Source organism: Erithacus rubecula (genome assembly GCF_903797595.1).
Source record: "Erithacus rubecula genome assembly, chromosome: 27".
Classification (NCBI taxonomy): domain Eukaryota; kingdom Metazoa; phylum Chordata; class Aves; order Passeriformes; family Muscicapidae; genus Erithacus; species Erithacus rubecula.
In genome coordinates this window covers 625,885-645,476 of record NC_136679.1, presented here as the reverse complement: position 1 = coordinate 645,476, position 19,592 = coordinate 625,885, and the positions used below count along the sequence as shown (strand labels likewise).

The window sequence follows — 19,592 nt, the reverse complement described above, 5'->3', positions numbered from 1 at the left end:
CAGGCTCTCCTGCAGAGGTTTTCTGACTCAGCCTGTGCCTGCATTGCCACAGGGGCTGCATTGCTGGTCACCAGCTCGTTGGTGGGCAGGGAAAGTTGGATACTTTGCTTCTTCCAGCTGGAAAGCTGCTCTAGGCAGTGGGGATGGGGTGAACAGAGGGACCCTGTGTGGTACCCCATGGATGGGGGCATTTCTGGGCAGGCTGGGACCCTGCCCAAGCAGCTCAGTGCTGTTTTGGGGCTGGATGAGGGAAGCTGATCCTGCCAAAACCAAAGAGCACCTCAATGTGCTGCTTTTTCCCAGGGGACACTGTCTTTGTGTATCTCATGCCACACCCCACATGCCCCAGGACTTAGGCCACCTTTGTGCAGACAGGGGGCCCAGCTGGTGCTGCTGGATGAGCTTAGGGCTGAGCCAGGCCCCAAGGTGTGAACCTGGCTGCTCACACCAACTCTGCACCTGCAAGTGACTGTGGTCTCCCCAGAAGAGGACAAGTGACTTTGCATTGAGTGTCACAGCAGGGGCACTGGGCCCTCTCCACATCTGGGCTCTTCCTCTCCTGCAGCTCTGTCACAGCTCCTGGCAGCCCTGGCTGCCCTTGTCCCAGCCCCAGTCAGTCCCTGCTGGTCTCCTGCTCCCCTCTGATGGCAGGAAGGGCCCTGCGTGGTCCAAATTCCCTCACTGAAAATCCAACTCAAATCCAGGGACAAAATTGCTGGAACTACTTTTCTTGCAATGCCTTTCTAAATCACCATCTCTATTGTGTGTGGGTTTTTTTTTCCTAAAGTTCCACCAAGGAGATTTAGACGCTCTATTTCCTCCGGGTCCAAATCCCTTAAGTGGCTTTAACCTCTTTAATTGGCTTAGGGATGCTCTACACCTTTCCTGTCTCACATCTGCAGCTGTAGGGAACTCTTGTCCAGCTCAGAGGAGCTCTCTGCCAGGTCAGGGCCAGCCTTGAGCACGCAGTGATGGCACAGGAAGAGCTTTGGAGGAGGAAGGGCCACACAGCCACAAAGCCACCCAAAAATTCTCCACAGCCTCTCCCCTGTCCCGCCTCACTCCAGCCATCACATGCAGCTAGGTCACATCTTTCTCTCTTGTGTTTTGTTTTTCTTTTTAACAAGGTGAAGGTAGGACTTTGAAGTTTAGTCTCCCGTCCCTGCGGCGACTCAAAATCCAGCGGAAATCTCTGCCCACCAGTGAGTTTGATGGAGTAGCCATTGACTATGGAAAGGTAACAGTAGCCTTTGTCTGATCTAAGCCCTCAGGCCAGGTCCCAGTGCTGCTCCTCGCTGTCCCCACCCTGCTGCCCTTGGCTGCTGTGGCTCCATCTCCAGCGGTGCTGAGCCCTGCTGGGCTGAGCTGGGCTGAGCTGGGTCTGTGCTGAGCCCTGCTGGGCTGAGCTGGGTCTGTGCTGAGCCCTGCTGGGTCTGTGCTCTGAGCAGGGACTGGCAGGTCCTTTCCCCATGTTCTCCTGGCAGGGACCAGGCAGCACAGGCAGGTCCAGCTTCTCAGCCCTCCAGCAAAGATTGTGCTTCCCATGATGGAGGGAGATGCTGTCACCAGCCTTGAAAAACTGTTGGTGGGGCCTGTTTAGAGATTGCTGTTCTTGGTGGCTTCCTGGCTGTCAGTAGTGCTCAGGGTACCTGCAGTCAAAGACCTGCTGTTTTCTGAAATGCTGCAGCTCAAGGCTGTGAGCAGGAGGCTTCTGCTCTGCTAAGGCATCCCAGGTGCTGGGGTCTTGCTGTGCTGGGTGTGTCAAGTCTGCTTCCTCAAATCATAGATATGATGAGATGGAAGGTGCCTGTCTTCTCAGAGGTTGTGCTTTTGGCAGGTTGAAGATGTGTGTAGGGTTATCAGATGCTTTGGGTGCATCATTCCTACAGGCACAGCACTGCTGAAGGCTCTGGGTATCCCCAGGCTGGAGCTGCACAGGGCACTGTTCCAGGGCACACATGGAAAATGTACTTTGAGGAGAGCCTGATATCCAGCATTGTGCTGGAGCTTGGCTGAGTGGGCAGAGCCCTGCAGGTCAGGGCCAGCCAGCAGCCCATCCTAAACCCTGCCCTGAAGGGCCTTAGGGATGGTGAGAAGTGCCCTGTCCCTGCTGTGGGCATTACTGGAGGGGCACAGTCTCATGGGTTTCTGCTCTAGAAGGTGCTTGCTTTGCACACCCCACTGCAGAAATTGAAGTCTGGAAACTCTTGAGGTCTCCAGGCAAAAAGGTTTAGCCATGGTTAAGGGTGGCTGTAGGAGAAGGAGGAGCAATGTGCTGGATTTGCAAACCCAGCAGCTCGTGCAGTGTCTCCTGGTGCAGAGCACATCTTCTCCTGTAATTCCAGCACAGGGCTGGGCACTGAGCTCGGGGAGGGCAGGGCAGTGGAGGGACAGAGGCACAGCTCAGGAAGGCACAGCAGCTGCTGTCCCTAGGTCTGCTCTCCTGCTCTCGCTGCTCCCAGCCGTGCAGCCTCGCCTTGCCAAGCCCCCGGGCACTCGCCCCACTGCAGAGCAGGTGCTGCTCAGGCTGGAGATGACCTCAGCTGCTTCCCAGCCCTCTGCCTCTCCTCCTCCCCACCCCGGCTCCCTCACCTTCCCCCAGCACGCGGGGACTCCTTCTAATGCAACGCTTTCTCCTGGCTGTCTTAAAGCCTGGTGCTGACTCCCTGATTTTGAGGGACATGAAGACATCGCCCAAGGAAAATTGTATGCAGTCAGAGACCGAATCCCTCCTGGAAAAGGAGCGGAGGCCAAGCCTGGAGGCCGACCCCAGCCTACAGCACTCGACCCCGAAACAGGAGCCTGCGGTGCTGGGCCCGCGAGGGTCCTACCCTGCCTGGGGCTTCTTTCGGTCTCGCCCCGGGGGCAGCTTCCACAGCCTCCGCAGGGTCTCCTCCTTGGACAACTTTGAGGCTGCGAGGTCTGAGTTCCAGAGAAAATTCAGGGAAAGGAGGGCAAACTCAGGTAGGGAGAACCCCGGAGGTGTCGGTTCTACGGCGGGAGTCAGGGCTGGCTGTGCCTCAGGGGGGGAGGTCTCGCCCTCTTGTCCCTCTGCAAACGGGAGACTGCTGGGTCTTCTCCCCAAAAGTGGTCCCGTGTGATTCCCTGCACAGGCAGGTGCTGCTCTGTAGGTAGAGCCATCCATGGTTGTGTGTGAGATGTGAGAGCGTGTGAGGCTGCATTCCCTGCCCCACACCAGGGGCATCCCGATGCCATCCCAGCTTCCCTGGAGGGAGGGCAGGGGGTTGCAGCATGTGCAGTGTGAGCTGTCCCTGTGTTGGAGGAGGGTGAGACACTGGCCAGGCCACTCTGGAGGGCAGGAGGGAATGTTCCTTCACCTTGCTATCCACATCCAGACCTCTGGTTCTCGTGAGAGTGGTGGTGACAAATTAGAGCTCAGATTAGATAGATCTCTCTGTGGAATGTGGCTGTAAAAATGGGCTGGGGGTTCGTGATTCCCCAATAGTCACAGGTGATGGAGCCTCAGGAGGAGTCCCAGTGTAGAGGGGGGAGCAGGGAGAAGGGTGGCAGCAGGATGGCTGGTGCTACCTGGGCACCTTCACAATGTCCTCAGACACCTCCAGCCCACACCACCCCTGGGCCAATGTCAGAGTGTAAGGGTTAGAAGGGGTAAAAACTTGAAAATACAACCCTGGCCTGCCTGTAGGAGATGGAAAGGTTGGTACAGACTGAGTACAGTGCCTGGGATCTTCCTGGAGCCCTGGGGCTGGGTACAGGCTCCCATTCACAACAACACATTGCCACTGCCCTGGCCATGAAATGACACAGCTTCCTCCCTGGTCCTGCCCTGGGAGCACCCAGCAGCTCAGGAGACATGTTTGTCAGGCTAAAGCAAGCAAGGGAGGAGAAGGACCTCCTCATTTGTCTGCTTTCATGCCAGTTTTGGCATCTCTCCCTGGTCAATCCCAGTGGGTTGGTCCCCAGCCCACTACAGGTGCAAGGGGCAGCAAAGGACACTGAGTGTCCCTGTGTTGTGGCAGCTGGTCTGAGCCCCCTGAAGGAGGTTTAATGGTGAAAAGAAGGGTGATGTGTGGGAAAAACAGCCCTCTCTCAGGCATCCCCCATCCGAGCCAGCCTGAAGAAATGAAGCCTTTATGGCCAAATAGACTTTGGCACCTTTTGGTGGCACCCTGTGATGGTCCCCAGCTCCTGGAGGTCCTACACGAGGTCGGGGCTCTGGGGGTTTCTTGCTGCTCACCCCACCCTTCTCAGTGCTCCTCTCCATCCTCTTCCAGAGGCTTCCCACGTCAAACCCAACCCCCCAAACTCCACCTCAGACTCGGACCTGATGAAGTACAGGACCATCAGCCAGATCCCACAGTTCACACTCAACTTTGTGGAGTTCAACCTGGAGAAGCACCGCTCGGGCTCCACCACGGAGATCGAGATCATTGCTCCCCACAAGGTGATGGAGCGCACCCAGAACGTCACCGAGAAGGTCACACAGGTAAGGAGGTGCCACCGAGGCACTGCTGGGGGCTGGTGGTGCTGCTGGGGGACGTCACAAATGGTGATTTGGGAAGCAGTGATGCCTGGGGACTCCATCCCAGGAAATGCCACTGTCCCTGTGTTTGTTTATGCCTTCCTCTGAATGGCTGGAATTCTCCTTTTACTGCCCTAAATGAGTATTTCTGGTGATTTGTGGCTGGGGAAACACCAGCATGAGCTGCTCGTGCTGGTGGCTGCGAAGGGGACTCGCGTTTCCATCTTTGTGGCTTCTTCAAGGGGGAGCTCTGGCCCCTGTTCCTGCCCCCCAGCGCTGGGAATGCAGCCCCTGGGGCAAGCCAAGGAGCAGCCTGGCCTCAGCAGGCCGAGGGCCACAGGGTCCCCGGGGAGACAGCAGGTGGCACTGCACTGTCACCAGCACGGGTGGCACCGCCTGCCACTGCAGGGGACACTCGGGCACTGTCAGGGGAGGGACAGGCATGGACAGCACATCCCACGGGGATTTCAGAGTGCAGGGAAGGGGTTTTCAGAGTGCAGGAAAGGTGCTGATGTGTCCCAAAACCCCGAGCAAGGAGCTCTTCTGGCTGTGGGGAAACTGAGGCACGGGAGAGCCTCAGTGTATGAAATAAATCCAACCCCTGCCAGCCCAGGGCAAGTCTGATGAAACTGCAGCCATCTGACCCCAGAAAAGCCTCCAGGCTGGGGCGTTTGCTCCATCAGAGTGGGGTGCTGTGCAGGATTCTCTTTCTGTCTCAGTGCCAGCAAACCTTTAATTTCACAGCCTCCATGCACAGGGGATGGGCTCCCCTTCACACATCACAGAACAGTTCTTAGGCCTGTTTTCCCCCTGGCTTGGCCCCTTCCTTAGTCCCTGTCATCTGGGGGTGACTGCAGTGACCTGAGATTAACCTCTGAACTCCCAGCAGGTCAGAGCAGCCCCCATGGCCTGGCCCCAGCACAAGGGGCACAGCAGGGCTCAGTGTCACACAGGGTGACTGTCACAGTGGTGTTGGCTGCTCAGTGTGGGGTTGTGGAGTGATGGGATCAGGGGGACAGGATGGACTCTCCCCCGCCCAGGGGGTGCCTGTACTCACCCCAAAGTCCCCACACCTCCTGCCCAAGCCACAGCTCCCTGCTCCTGGCTTTCAATAATTCATGGTGAGGCAGACAGTGGCGAGACACGGTCTAAAAATACCAGGGGTGGGCAGGAGTGGAGCCAGGGGCTTTGGGGTGGTCTGGCCTTGCAGGGAGGGCCAGAGTGCAGTGAAGGTGCCAGGCTCAGCCTTGCAGGGCTCTGGGGCACAGCTGGAGGCACCTGGGGATGTCACAGGCTGGAGTCCTGTCTGCAGGTGTGTCCCAGTCCCCCCGTGTGCCCCACTGGGCAGGAGGGTGCTGGGGACAGGCTGGGGGGCAGGATATGTGCTGGGAGTGACACTGGGTAGTGCCAGCCTGCAGCCAGCACCACGGGCCTGATCCTGATCCTGCCCAGCCACTTGTGCTGGGGGCTCTCCTGGTGATTCAGTCCCCTCGTCCCCAGCACTGGGCAGGGGACACTGGGGCACAGCTGGGAAGGTGATGGGTGCCAGCACCACGGGGCACAAGCAATGACCTGGGTTAGCCAGGGTCACAGGAGCCTCCCCCTGTGTCCTCCACAGCCCAACACAACCTGCTCCCTCCTCCTCCTCCCTTGTGCACCCCCTCACTCGCTGCCAGACCCAGCACCCCCCTCCACGAGCCTGCAGCCACAGCCCAGAGTGCAGGAGGAGGGGGCAAAGGGAGGAGGATCCACAGAGAGCACTGTCACCTTCAGAGACTGCCAGGGCCACCCGGGGTGACCTTCCTGTCCCTTAGAGGGGAACAAGGCTGCAGCTGCTCCCCAGTCTGTGTTGGTTTACAGGCTCTTCTGGGGATTGTTTCTTTACCCTTTTCTGCCTCAGATCTTCAGGGCTGTGGTTTTTTATTCATTCCTGCCTGGAAAGCAAGAGGGCTTAACCTGCTCTTGCTTCTGCCACAAGAGCCAGGTGCCAGGAACTGAGACAAGGGGCAGGGTAGATGCCCCAGCATAGGGAACAGTATTTGTTGGCCCGAATTCAGGACTGGGCACACAGAGCTGCCTCCAGCCAGGCAGAGCAGGCATTCAGCTGCGGGTGGGAACGTTGCTGCTTTTCCCAGACACAAGGTGAAGGAATCTCAGCTCTTCTGGGTGCATCTCAGTTTTGGGATGGAGGGCTTTGCCTTGTCCCCCTGCCCGCGGCGCCCACAGCAGCCGGTCCCCGAGCCCAGCTGGCTCCTCACTCCCCGCACAACGATTGCCTTCGGGTCACTTTTTCCAATCCCTCCCCTCTGCCGCGGCCCCATTGGCGCTCGTGTCCCCACGGGGCCCCGACATCGACTGCCTTTGATCGCGGGGCGGCAGTGCCCTTGCAGCCCCATGTCCCGCAGCCCGGCCGGCTGCCTGCGAGCCTGCCTGGGCAATGCCCGCGCCCGAGCGCCGCGCCCGCCCTGCCGGACGCTGCCGCGGGGGCCGGGGGCGCCCATGCTGGACAGCCGCACCTCGAGGGGCAGCCGGGGGCGCCGCGCCAGCTGCAGGCAGGTAGGAGCGGGGGAATTGCCGGGACATGGCCCCGCGGGGCTCCGGGCGGGGGAGCGGCTGCTGCTGCTGGGACGGGGCTGCGGCCATGGGGACACTTGGGGTGGCAGCATCAGGAGCCCTCGGGAAACCCTGGGACAGGACAGCTCTTGGGCAGGAGGGATCAGACCCTTCCGATCTGGCCAGAGCCACGGCGATCTCATCACTGTTGCCTTGGGATATGTGGGTTCTCCTCTGTCCTCTGTCCCCTCTCTCTCCTCTTTTGCTGGGGGCTCGGTGCTAGGAGAGAGGATCGAGGTGTCCCTCTCCCTCCTCTGCAGCTGGCACTGGTCCCAGCCCCACAGGGACCCTGAGCAGCAGGACCAGAAGGGGATCCAGCTGCCCCCAGCTCCAAATAAGCCCCTTCATGCTGCCACCCCTCAGCACCCAAAGCAGGGCAGCCCCATCCCTCCTGTACCCAGTGCCTTGTGTTGTGTTCCCACAGTGGCTTCAAAGCCATCAGGAGCTGGCATTGGTCCTGGAGGGGGGGCTGGCCAGGCCTGGGTGTGTGAGGAGCTCACCTGTGCTGTGGAGTGTCCCCATGAAAGCAGAGAGCTGTGGGGACACAGTGGGAGGGTGTCTGCACCATTTCACCACCTGAGATGGCGTTTGAACGTTGGTGGGCACAGGTGAGATGGGATATGGGCATTGCCTGAGGCTTTGCTGCAGGTTTCCCAGGCTGTCCCTGTGCTTGGAGGACAGCTGTGCCAGGACATCCAGGGGAAGACACTTGCTATGGCCAGGAAAGACAGGGTGCAAGGCTTGCAGGATGCCTCATGTGCTGTCACCCTCGGGTAACACAGGCATGGGGTGACATCTCCAAGCTGCCCATCCCATAGCCCTGTGCCAGGGACACCCAGCAGCTCCCGAGCAGGTGGCACAGAGCTGGGGGCAAGAGGAGGCACAGCAGCAGGCACTTTCCTCTCTGCTGGGTCAGAAGGACATAAAGCAGGGAAGAAGCTGCCCAAGGGTGCTGTGACCATCAGAGACAGACAAGGACCATGGTGTCAGCCACAGTGGGCAACTGGGTGAACACAGGCAGCCAGCAAAGTGAGAAAGCTGCAGGAAACCACAGTGTGAGCACACAGTGGTGCTCTGGCAGCACACAGGAGTCCCTTGCTGGTCCCTGGTACCGTGCAGCCTCCCTGCTCTGCTGCTCTCCCGCCCTTCTCACAGCCCTCTCCTGGCAGGTGCTGTCCCTGGGCGCCGATGTGCTCCCCGAGTACAAGCTGCAGGCGCCGCGCATCCACCGCTGGACCATCCTGCACTACAGCCCCTTCAAGGCCGTGTGGGACTGGCTCATCCTGCTGCTGGTCATCTACACGGCCGTCTTCACGCCCTACTCGGCCGCCTTCCTGCTCAACGAGGAGCAGGTGGAGGAGAAGCGCTGGGACTGCAGCTACACCTGCGACCCGCTCAACATCATCGACCTCATCGTGGACATCATGTTCATCGTGGACATTGTCATCAACTTCCGCACCACCTACGTCAACATCAACGACGAGGTGGTGAGCCACCCCGGCAAGATCGCCATCCACTACTTCAAGGGCTGGTTCCTCATCGACATGGTGGCCGCCATCCCCTTCGACCTGCTCATCTTCCGCTCCGGCTCCGATGAGGTGGGAGCAGCGTCTGTCAGGACAGGGGCACTCGTGCATGGGCAGGGAGAGATGTATCAGAAAGAAAGAAAGGGATTTGGATTGTTTGATGGCCAAATCCGTGGGGAGAGGGGCAGGTCAAGGGGTGGAGAAGGGTGTCTTTACAGGTTTTTAAGCAGCTGGGATCTGGGATTTCATTTTTTAGGGTCAGGCAGTGCCTACTTTAAGTGTTAAGAGTGAATACACTCCCTTTGCTGAGGTTGACCCAAGAGAGCAGGCTGGGGGCTCACTTTAAGGGCTGGCTGCACATTCCAGGGTAGGTGAATTTGGGGATGCACTGTCAGCCAGACTTATAATGTTGGCAGTGGGATGGTACTATAGCTACTGCCTGGAGGCTCCACGTCTGGGAGTAAAAGGCAGCTCCTTTGGGAGCAATGGCTGGCAAGGTGAGGAGCCATCAGGGAATAGGGGCCTGGCCTTGGCCCTTCAATTGCTCACCTCAAATCCCAGAGCTTGTTGCCTTTATGGTCAGCAGAGGGAAACTGCCCTTCCTGTGCTGTGACTCACCTGACCTAGTCCAGCGATCACCTCCAGAACAAGGTGATTCACACTCTAGAAATGCATTTTTGTCCTTCAAAGGAAGCAGGCTCAGCTGGGCACACGCCTTTGGAACATGCCATATTTATCCTTTGCCCGTCGCTGAGGTGTCTCTGTCTCCCCTGCAGACCACCACCCTCATCGGCCTCCTGAAGACGGCGCGTTTGCTGCGGCTGGTGCGCGTGGCGCGGAAGCTGGACCGCTACTCGGAGTACGGGGCGGCCGTGCTCTTCCTGCTCATGTGCACCTTCGCCCTCATCGCCCACTGGCTGGCCTGCATCTGGTACGCCATCGGCAACGTGGAGCGGCCCTACATGGAGCACAAGATCGGCTGGCTGGACAACCTGGGCGACCAGATCGGCAAGCGCTACAACGACAGCGACCTCTCCTCCGGGCCCTCCATCAAGGACAAGTATGTCACCGCGCTCTACTTCACCTTCAGCAGCCTCACCAGCGTGGGCTTCGGCAACGTCTCACCCAACACCAACTCTGAGAAGATCTTCTCCATCTGTGTCATGCTCATTGGCTGTGAGTGCATGTCCCGCCGTCCCCACACCTGCTGGGGAGGTGGGAGCATCTCCCTCTGCCTCTTCCGCACAGGCAAATGGATGGGGTGATAAATGTTTTCAGGTCCTGCTGGATACGGGTTTTGGGGATCTGCTGGTTCCAGTCCGGTGTAGCTGGATGTGCACGTCCCCATGTCCCGCTGAGTCCCACCCTCTCGTTTCAGCTCTGATGTACGCCAGCATCTTCGGCAACGTCTCAGCCATCATCCAGCGGCTGTACTCGGGCACGGCGCGCTACCACACGCAGATGCTGCGGGTCAAGGAGTTCATCCGCTTCCACCAGATCCCCAACCCGCTGCGCCAGCGCCTGGAGGAGTATTTCCAGCACGCCTGGTCCTACACCAACGGCATCGACATGAACGCGGTGAGGATGGGCGGCCCTGTGTCCTCACAGCACCTTGTCCTGAACAGCACGGCCTCCAGACCTGGCTCCACCCAAACACTTCCATCCTTTTGATCAGGATAGAGCCAGGAGACTCGGGAGGCTGGAGACAGACTCTATCCACACACCCCCTGCATTCCCACCTCCTGCATCCCCCTTTCTTCTTCTGTCCTTTTTCTGCCATTCCTTTACATCTACCAGAGATTTTCCAGGGTCATGAGCATTATTTCTTGGCCAGAGAGCAGGTTTGGTGGGGAGCTCAGAGTCCCTGTTGGCACTGAGCACTTTCAGGCTGGTGTCTGTTGGTGTCACAGGAGTGGAGCAGGTATCGATCCAGCTCCTCTCCACACCACTGGTTGCTAAGCAAAGTGCATCCTGCTCTCGCAGCAGGGAAAGGAGGGCATTTAAATAAACCTCGATCCATTTTAATTAGAGCCCAGAGAGGCAGCTGTTTGTTAGCAAAGGGGGGATCAATGGTGGAGCTGTGCTGGAGAGGCGCCGTGTCTCCGAGCCCGGCAGCAGCGCTTGTGCCGCCGGCGCCGGGGCTCCGTGGGGACGGGGACGTGGCTCGGGCTGGGCTGGGCACTGGGCTCACAGCCCTGGCATTCACTGCACAGACATGGGGCCTCAGCCAGCAGCCAGGCAGAGGAATGAGAAAGGATAAGGCAAGGAGAGACGAGACCTCGTATTCCCGGTCTCTCGGCCCTGCGTAGGTTATCAGCCCACTCACTGCCAGCTGATGCTCCTTCTTTTCCTTAAGGTTTGATCCTGAGCAGCACCAGGACACAGATTTGTATGAATTCAGCATCTCTCTCTAAAGCTGCTGCTGCCACATGAAAAAACTGGGCAGCATTTTGGGTTTGCTGCTGGGAGTGCTTTGAGTTTAACGTCTCCCATGCAGGAGACACCCTGGGCTGGGCATCAGTGGCACGAAGGAGCAGCAGTGCCACAGAACCCTCCCAAGCACAGGTGCTCTTGGCTTGGTGCAAACCCAGGTCACAGATCCCCTGTGAGAGCTGAGCCTGCAGCTCAGCCATCACACCAGTTCCTGCTGGGAGCTGCAGAGCCACGGCCTGATCTCATCAATCACCCCTCAGCCTGATCAATTCATCCACCCCTAACTCCCCAGGAGGGAAACACTCCTGCTAGCATGGGGATCATGATGGAGCCAGGAACAAGTCGTGCTCACCAGCCCCAGCATGGCTGTTCCAGATTTGGCCACCAGCGGGATGTGAGCAAAGAGGACAGCGAGGAGGACCCCAGGGCCATATGCTGCTCTCCAAAAAAAACCCAAACCCAGGTGGTTTTCACCTTGCCACTGTGAGTCATTGGTGGCAGCAGCTTTCTCCATATTGTGAGTTTTACCTTGATGTCACCTTCCAATTCAGCTTTTGTTCAACATGAAGTATTTGCACAGGTATATTTAGCTGTCAGTGCACACAACTGTCCCGTGCTGCTGCTTCTTGGCATTCAGGCAGGTGCTGTTTAATTAAGGTTTTTGTGCTCTTTGTGCCAGTTTCTGCTATCGTTCATCCAAGATTAGTGAGTGTAAAGATGAAAAAGGGGATATGGCACCAGTGGGTATAAATAGATTGAACTGGTTACTTTTATTTGCTTGGGAGTGCTGTTGTCCCCAGCCACAAGCAGTAAAAGCCAGTGACAGGCAGGCAGGGATCCACCACCAAGGGAAGATCAAAGGTCATCAAAATAATTGGGAATTTCAGCCCCAAAATCCTTGGAATTTTAAGACCTAAACCCTAGGAATTCCTGTCCCAGAATCCTGGAAATTTTGGCCTCAAAATTCTGGAATACTCAGCCCTGAAGCTTGGGAATTTCAGCCCTGAAAAAATCCTGGGAATTCCAACCCAAAAATCCTGGGAATTCCAACCCAAAAATCCTGGGAATTCCAACCCAAAAATCCTGGGAATTCCAACCCAAAATCCTGGGAATTCCTCTGCTCCCTGGGGGATAGGTATAGAGTTGGGGTTTGGGTTAAGGGTTAGGGTCAAAGGTCATCAAAATCATGGAACCACAGAATGGTTTGAGGTTGGAAGGGATGTTAAGGCTCAAACTGTTCCAATCCCTGCTACGGACAGAACATCTTCATAGACCAGGCTGCTCCAAGCCCCATCCAGTCTGCCCTTGAGCACTTCAGAGGTGGGAAAACGCTCCCACCTTTGGCTTTTCTGGGTGTTTCCCTCCCTTGTCCATGCTGTCACAGGAGCTCCCCGTTCCCTCCCAGGACAGCCTGTGACCCTGTCCCCTGGCTCCCACAGGTGCTGAAGGGATTCCCTGACTGCCTGCAGGCTGACATCTGCCTGCACCTGAACCGCACGCTGCTGCAGAACTGCAAGGCGTTCCGCGGCGCCTCCAAGGGCTGCCTGCGCGCCCTGGCCATGAAGTTCAAGACCACCCACGCCCCACCCGGGGACACCCTGGTGCACTATGGAGATGTCCTCACCACGCTCTACTTCATCTCCCGGGGCTCCATCGAGATCCTGAGGGAGGACATCGTGGTGGCCATCCTAGGTGAAAAGTCCTTCCTTTTTAGGGGTGATGGGCAGTGAGCAGTGGGCAAAGGGTGGCAGGTGAGGGTAAGGACTTTGCCACAGCTGGGGAAAGGAAGGTTGTTCCTCAGCTCTGATGGGTCCCTGTGCCAATGGACAGGGAAAGGAGGATCGCTGGGAGGTGCCAGGGAGAAGCACAAGGGAGTGAGGAGAGCAGAACGTGGCTCAGCAGTGGCCAGCCATCACTGCCCTGCCTTGGTGCCACCACCAGTAGTGTCTTCCACAGTCATCCCCAGCTCACTCCATTGGGGTCGGGCTGCTGGGCATCCCCCTGCTCCCATCCCCAGAGCAAGGGGTGCTGCACCACAGCAGCTGGAGCAGCAGTGCATGCCCAGCTCTCCATAACGAGCTGTCCCTTGGCACAGGCAAGAACGACATTTTTGGGGAGCCCATCAGCCTCTACGCCCGCCCAGGGAAATCCAACGCTGACGTGAGGGCCCTGACCTACTGTGACCTGCACAAGATCCAGCGTGAGGACCTGCTGGAGGTGCTGGACATGTACCCAGCCTTCTCTGACAACTTCTGGAGCAACCTGGAGATCACCTTCAACCTGCGAGATGTGAGTGCCAGGCTGCCCCAGGGAGCAGTGGGGTCAATGCTTCCATTTGGCAAGTGGGAGAGCTGAGTAAGGATGTCATCAGGTGCAGCAGCCACATTTCCCAGGGCGTTCTCCAGGGAGTTATGATTCCCCACAGCAGGACACGTCTATTGTGTCTTTGGAAAAGCTGGTAAAACAAGACATGCCAGTGGTACTTTGCTCTGCAGCACTTGTAAATTATCCACACCGCTGTTCCAGCCTGGGCAAATGGGTTGCACAAGTTTTGAGGCTGCTCAAAGAAATGAGCAGAAATATTCTCATGCTTCACTGAATTGGGTACCAGTTTCCTTTGAAAATCCCTTTCTAAATAATCATGTTTGTGATCCCTGAAAGTATTTTTGCCAGTGCTGTTAGACTCTTTCATAGTGTGTGACTGAACTTGGTCCCTCCCTGACCCTTTTTTTCAGACACCTGAGATACAGAAAAGAAAGCCAAACTCCCTCCATGTCCTGTCCCACTCTGTCCTGCCACTTCTCAGGGCGCTCCTTCCCTCCCCATGGCCCTGACACCCTTACCTCAGTCTCAGAGCAGCAGGGACAGACTCGGGAACCCCCTGAGCTCTGACAGCAGCGCAGGAGGCACTGGGTGGGGTGGGCCAGGGGTGAAGAGAAGAGGCCACGGGAAGGGCTGTGGCCCGTGGCAGGCGGGGGGACGTGGCCGCGCCCCCCTGGTGACAGCCCTGTCCTTCCCCAGGCAGACAGCGTCCCGCGCTCCCCGCTCAGCGAGGAGTACGACTGCACCTACCGCCGGGCGCGGCGCCGCAAGCGCTCGCTGGGCCAGCCCGGCAAGCCAGGTGAGTGCCCCGAGAGCCTGTGCTGGCACAGCCTGGTGAGTGCCCCTGAGAGCCTGGGCACAGCCAGGTGAGTGCCCCTGAGAGCCTGGGCACAGCCAGGTGAGTGCCCCGAGAGCCTGGGCACAGCCTGGTGTGTGCCCCTGAGAGCCTGGGCACAGCCAGGTGAGTGCCCCTGAGTGCCTGGGCACAGCCAGGTGTGTGCCCCTGAGAGCCTGGGCACAGCCAGGTGAGTGCCCCTGATTGCCTGGGCACAGCCAGGTGTGTGCCCCTGAGTGCCTGGGCACAGCCAGGTGAGTGCCCTGAGAGCCTGGGCACAGCCAGGTGAGTGCCCCTGATTGCCTGGGCACAGCCAGGTGTGTGCCCCTGAGTGCCTGGGCACAGCCAGGTGAGTGCCCTGAGAGCCTGGGCACAGCCAGGTGAGTGCCCTGAGTGCCTGGGCACAGCCTGGTGAGTGCCCCTGAGTGCCTGGGCACAGCCTGGCCTGCAGGCAGGAGAGTAGCACCATCAGTAATTACTGCCCTGGCAGGTGCCCCAATCCATTCTGCAGGTGCCCAAACTGCCTCCCCTCCATCCCCCCGGGGTGCCCCAGCCCTCCAGGCATGCTGAGGGAATGGGAGCTGTGGCACTCCCCGGAGTGACCTGCTGTGTGTCCCACAGACACGGGCACCTCTGATGCAGAGCAGTACCACACCTACTCCGAGCTCAGCCACCCGCAGGAGCCGCTGGGCAAGGAGCACTGGGACGAGCTGGGCAGCAGCACCTCCCCCTGCTCCCAGGCCAGCGACGACGAGGCCAAGACCGGCAGCCCCGGGAAAGCCGAGCCCTTCCCTAACCCCAAAAAGGATGACTTGGCTCTGCCCTCGCTCAGCCTCATCGCCAGCAGCGCCGGCAGCACGGAGATGGGCAAGCAGGCGGCAGAGAGCAGCCAGTCCTACACAGGTACCGGGCGGGGCTGCAGGAGCTGCTGAGGCACCCTTGGGTGCCGTGGCCTTGCCCTGGAGCACGTCCAGGCTGCTCATGTGCACTTGAGGGGAGCCACACTCCAAGGAAAAGGGTCTTCGCTGCCTTTTGTCCCCAGCTGGATGAGCTCTGTCCCTCCTGTGTCACTCCATGCGTGTCAGGGGGGTGGCTGTCCCTGTGTGTGGGTGGCTCTCTCTGTCAGTGGGTGGCTGTCTCTGTGCCTGGGGATGGCTGTCCCTGTGTTGGGTGGCTGTCCCTGTGTTGGGTGGCTGTCCCTGTGTCTGGGGATGGCTCTCTCTATCTGGGGGTGGCTCTCCGTGTGTGTGGGTGGCTCTCCCTGTGTCTGGTGGTGGCTCTCCCTGTGTTGGGTGGCTGTCCCTGTGTCTGGGGATGGCTCTCTCTATCTGGGGGTGGCTCTCCCTGTGTGTGGGTGGCTGTCCCTGTGCCTGGGGATGGCTCTCCATGTGTTGGGTGGCTCTCCCTGTGTCTGGTGATGGCTCTGTGTGTGTGTCAGGTGACAGAATCTGAAGCACCGCCATACCAGTGGGTGCCAGATGAGTGCTGAGCTGTCTCCTCTCCTTGCAGCCACTCCCCTGGATATCCCCAGCATGTTCACCTTCTGGGAGGACCGGCAGCCAGGCCACCCTGCAGAGCCCCTGCAGCACATCTCGCTGGTGCACAGCTCGCAGGACGTGCCCCTGCACCGCGACTGCAGGCCAGGGCAGATCGAGGCCAGGCTGGAGCTCCTGCAGGCCCAGCTCAGCAGGTGGGCAGGGCTGGAGAGCACCTGGGGGACTCTGGGCCATCACCTTCTGCTTTCTGGAGGTGGCTGCAGTGGGCTCTGTGTGCAGAGCCACATCCTGACCCCTGCACACTGTGCTCCTGGGGAGGGGGTGGGAGTGCTTTGCAAATTCAGTGGCTTCTCAAAGGGCAAGTCCTGATCCTGGCTGCAGCCCAGCCCCTCTGCCACCACCCTAGCATCTGTCACCACCCCCAGGCACAACTGGAGCTCTTTGCAGGTCCCCTCTTGGTTCTGCAAAGACCTACAAGCATCCTCTCGCTCAAGCAAATGAGCCTCATGACCATCATTGGCCTCTAAATAAGAAAAAACACCTGATTTATCAAATTGACAGAGTAGGTTTAGATTGGATACAAGGAAAAAGTCCTTTCCTGAGAGAGTGGCACAGGGTGCCCAGAGCTTCTGTGGCAGTGCTGGTTTGGAGCTTTCTGCAAACCCCCCAAGCAGAGGCACAGCCTGGCTGGGCTGGGGCAGCGGGACGGGCGCCCCCGCCCTGCCCCTCTCTGCCCCTCCCTGCCCCTCCCCGCCCCACCCCTCCCTGCCCCTGCCCTGCCCCCCCCCGTCCCCCCTGCCCCTCCCTGCCCCGCCCCGCCCCGCCCTTCCCTGCCCCGCGGGGGATGCGCGGGCTCCGTGCTGACGCCGGGCTGCTCTGTCCCCAGGCTGGAGTCCAGGATGTCGTCAGATATCAGTCTAATCCTGCAGCTGCTGCAGCGCCAGCTGTCCCAAGTGCCGCCTGCCTACAGCCCCATCTCGCCCAGCTCGCACAGCCTGGCCATGTACGGCCTCGCCCCGCGCAGCCTGGAGCCGCTCGCGCCCTGCGCCCCGCTGCAGGAGCAGGAGCTGCCCAGCCAGGAGCAGGTAAGGGTCCCCTGCTGCCCTAGCCTCAGCTGTCCCCGGGCCAGGCACTCTCGGGTCCCAGCAAAGCCGTGGGGTCTTGATTTGAGAGAAGACCTGCCCAGTGCATCACTGGTTTTGGGCACTGCTGCCATCCCCAACACCACCAGGTTGCACCACCGGTGGGGAAGAAAGTGGATTCCTCCACTCTGAGCCTTCCTCAAATCAAAAATAACATTTTGATGAGGAGAGAGCGTGGCTACTTGGTTTTGTTTTTACCATAACCCACGCGATTCCTCGTTTCCCACCAGAGCCCGAGCTACACGGAGGTGGAGAAGTTCCACTCGAAATGCAGGGACTCGTTGCCAAGCGGGATGCAGCAGTCCGTGTCAGCCGAGAAAGGCGTCAGCAGCCCCCCGGAGCAGGAGCAGCGCTCCCCGCCCCTCCCCAACCCCGAGCCTCCTCACCAAAGGGCGCCGAGCAGCCAGGGACTCTCGCGGGGCTCTCGCTTCCCTTCCCTCCCTGAGCACTTGGAGGCACCTTCCGAGCACCAGGACATTCAGAGACACCTCTCGGACCCCGTGCTGCCCGCCAGTTAGAGACGTGGGGCTGGGGGCGAGTCAAGAGGAACCTCAGCTGCGAGCCTGCTCGGTTGGTGTTGGTTTTGACTGCAAGGGTAAGACATTGGACAATGCCATTGGCTCAGGGTTTAATTTGTAGCTATCTTCTGCCGCCGTGACAGGAAGTATAGAGTGGCTGGCTTCCAAGGTCAACGTTTTCCAGCCGTTCCCGTAGAGTAGATTCCATTTGCACATTAGAGCGAACCTAGAACAGTTCTTACAGCCACCACCGAGCTGGTTAGGCCACATGGTTCCCACCACCTCCTCCTTGCCAAGGCTTCCTCTCGAGAAGGGCACGAGCCGAGCGAGCCACAGCGACCACAGGAGAGCAAAGCCACAGCTCTGGGCTGCGAGGCTGTGGGCTGGAAACCTCTGGAGCAGGGAGAACGGAGCTGGTCTAGGCTCAGCCCAGCAGAGACACAGGGGTTACAGACAGTGGAAACCTCTGGAGCAGGGAGAACAGAGCTGGTACAAAGCTCAGCCCAGCAGAGACACAGGGGTTACAGACAGTGGAAACCTCTGGAGCAGGGAGCACGGAGCTGGTACAAAGCTCAGCCCAGCAGAGACACAGGGGTTACAGACAGTGGAAACCTCTGGAGGAGGGAGAACGGAGCTGGTCTAGGCTCAGCCCAGCAGAGACACAGGGGTTACAGACAGTGGAAACCTCTGGAGCAGGGAGCACGGAGCTGGTCCAGGCTCAGCCCAGCAGAGACACAGGGGTTACAGACAGTGGAAACCTCTGGAGCAGGGAGCACGGAGCTGGTCCAGGCTCAGCCCAGCAGAGACACAGGGGTTACAGACAGTGGAAACCTCTGGAGCACAGAGCAGGGTGCTGGTACAAAGCTCAGCCCAGCAGAGACACAGGGGTTACAGAAAGTGGAAACCTCTGGAGCAGGGAGCACGGAGCTGGTACAAAGCTCAGCCCAGCAGGGGTTACAGAAAAGGGGGTAACAGAGGAGGAGGGGGGGATCCCCACAGTGTGGTCCAGGGCAAACTGCAGGTGGCACACCCAGGACAAGGGTGGGTAGAAGCTTGTCCTACTCGATTGCCACAGAGAAGTGAAGAGCCAACAGCCCCTGCCACCTCAGCCTGCTCCAGCACGAGCCCCAGGGCACTGACTTCTCCAGCGAGGCTGATCACGCCTTGCCAACCCCAACACGCATCCCGCAACTCCCCAGGTAAATCCACCTCGTCACCGGCCTGGGCATAAAGCACAAAACTCAAAAGCACAATCCCAGAAAGCTGAGAAACCCCAGCCACCCCGTGCCCAGCCCTCCCTCCCAGCTTCTCTCTTTCGAGAAAGGTTCCATAGGTGCTTCCTCCTGCCGAACCCACGCAGCGCCGCCGCCTCGCCGCTCGGCTAGATGCTGTGCTAGTCCTAGGCCGCCAGCTCAAGTCATGTATCGAGCTCCCTTTGAGAGTAGTCAAACTGTGAGCATCTCTTTCTCTGGAGTTTTAGTGTACACTTTGCTAATAAAGATGTTTTTGGCACCTAATGTGAGTTACGGCTGTGAATTCATGGCGGGTATCTTCCCCCCAGAAGGGCCGTGCTTGGTGTGGGGCTGGCAGAGCCCACATGCAGGCAGGCCAAGGTGGAGCCTGCGGAGCAATCCCTTCCCAAAACGATGCACTTGAGGCTCTGCAGTAATTCGGAAAAGCTTTTCTAGAAGCCCAGGCAGCTGCGTGTTAGAAATGATCCCACAGACACAGCTCGGGCAGAGGTCGGAGCCAGAGTCCTTGAGGCAGCAGGCTCAAGGGGCACAGTGCTGCCTGAGGCGCACGGCTGGGATTCTCCACCGACCCGGGCACAGCACGCAGCTCCCTAGGGAGCCAACTGCACCCCAGTAAGGGGCCAGTGCTGCTTCCATAATTCACCTCCTGTTAATTACACACAAGCACGGCCCCGTCCGCCACTCGGCCGAGGCGGGACTCGAACTCGCAGCACCTCAAGAGCCTGAGGTGGCCCCACCCGCCTCGGGCTGGCGTGACTGACATCACTTCCAGCCAATCGATCACCGATGAGGGCTCAAGGTCCCGCCTCCAGTCACTGCGACCCCAGCCAGCCAATAAAAAGTCGACAACGAGCGTGCCCGCCCTGCTGGGCGGAGCCAAGCGCAGCCGTAGGTTAACCCAGCCAGACCGCGAGCGTCCGTTTGGAGTGACGGGCAAAAGGACCAATAGA

General features: G+C 59.1%; 1 protein-coding gene across 4 annotated transcripts in view; it reads left to right on the top strand.

Moving 5' to 3' along the window:
- The window catches only part of KCNH6 (potassium voltage-gated channel subfamily H member 6), a 31,281-nt gene extending 12,917 nt beyond the window's left edge, over positions 1–18,364 (top strand). Inside the window, exons 4-17 of one of the 4 annotated variants that reach the window (XR_013776898.1) lie at positions 1,128–1,237; positions 2,652–2,964; positions 4,257–4,468; positions 8,287–8,715; positions 9,420–9,819; positions 10,022–10,221; positions 12,516–12,768; positions 13,172–13,365; positions 14,098–14,197; positions 14,855–15,136; positions 15,743–15,923; positions 16,616–16,814; positions 17,102–17,805; positions 18,254–18,364. Coding sequence is in view for 2 of the 4 variants with exons in the window: in XM_079327571.1 (XP_079183697.1) it covers positions 1,128–1,237; positions 2,652–2,964; positions 4,257–4,468; positions 8,287–8,715; positions 9,420–9,819; positions 10,022–10,221; positions 12,516–12,768; positions 13,172–13,365; positions 14,098–14,197; positions 14,855–15,136; positions 15,743–15,923; positions 16,616–16,814; positions 17,102–17,389 (3,161 nt within the window). In the remaining 2 variants the exon portion in view is untranslated. Of the gene's footprint in view, positions 1–1,127; positions 1,238–2,651; positions 2,965–4,256; positions 4,469–8,286; positions 8,716–9,419; positions 9,820–10,021; positions 10,222–12,515; positions 12,769–13,171; positions 13,366–14,097; positions 14,198–14,854; positions 15,137–15,742; positions 15,924–16,615; positions 16,815–17,101; positions 17,985–18,253 lie in introns of those variants that run through there. The other 3 variants (XR_013776899.1, XM_079327571.1, XM_079327572.1) reach the window with 3 other exon arrangements.
- Positions 18,365–19,592: the final 1,228 nt, after the last annotated feature.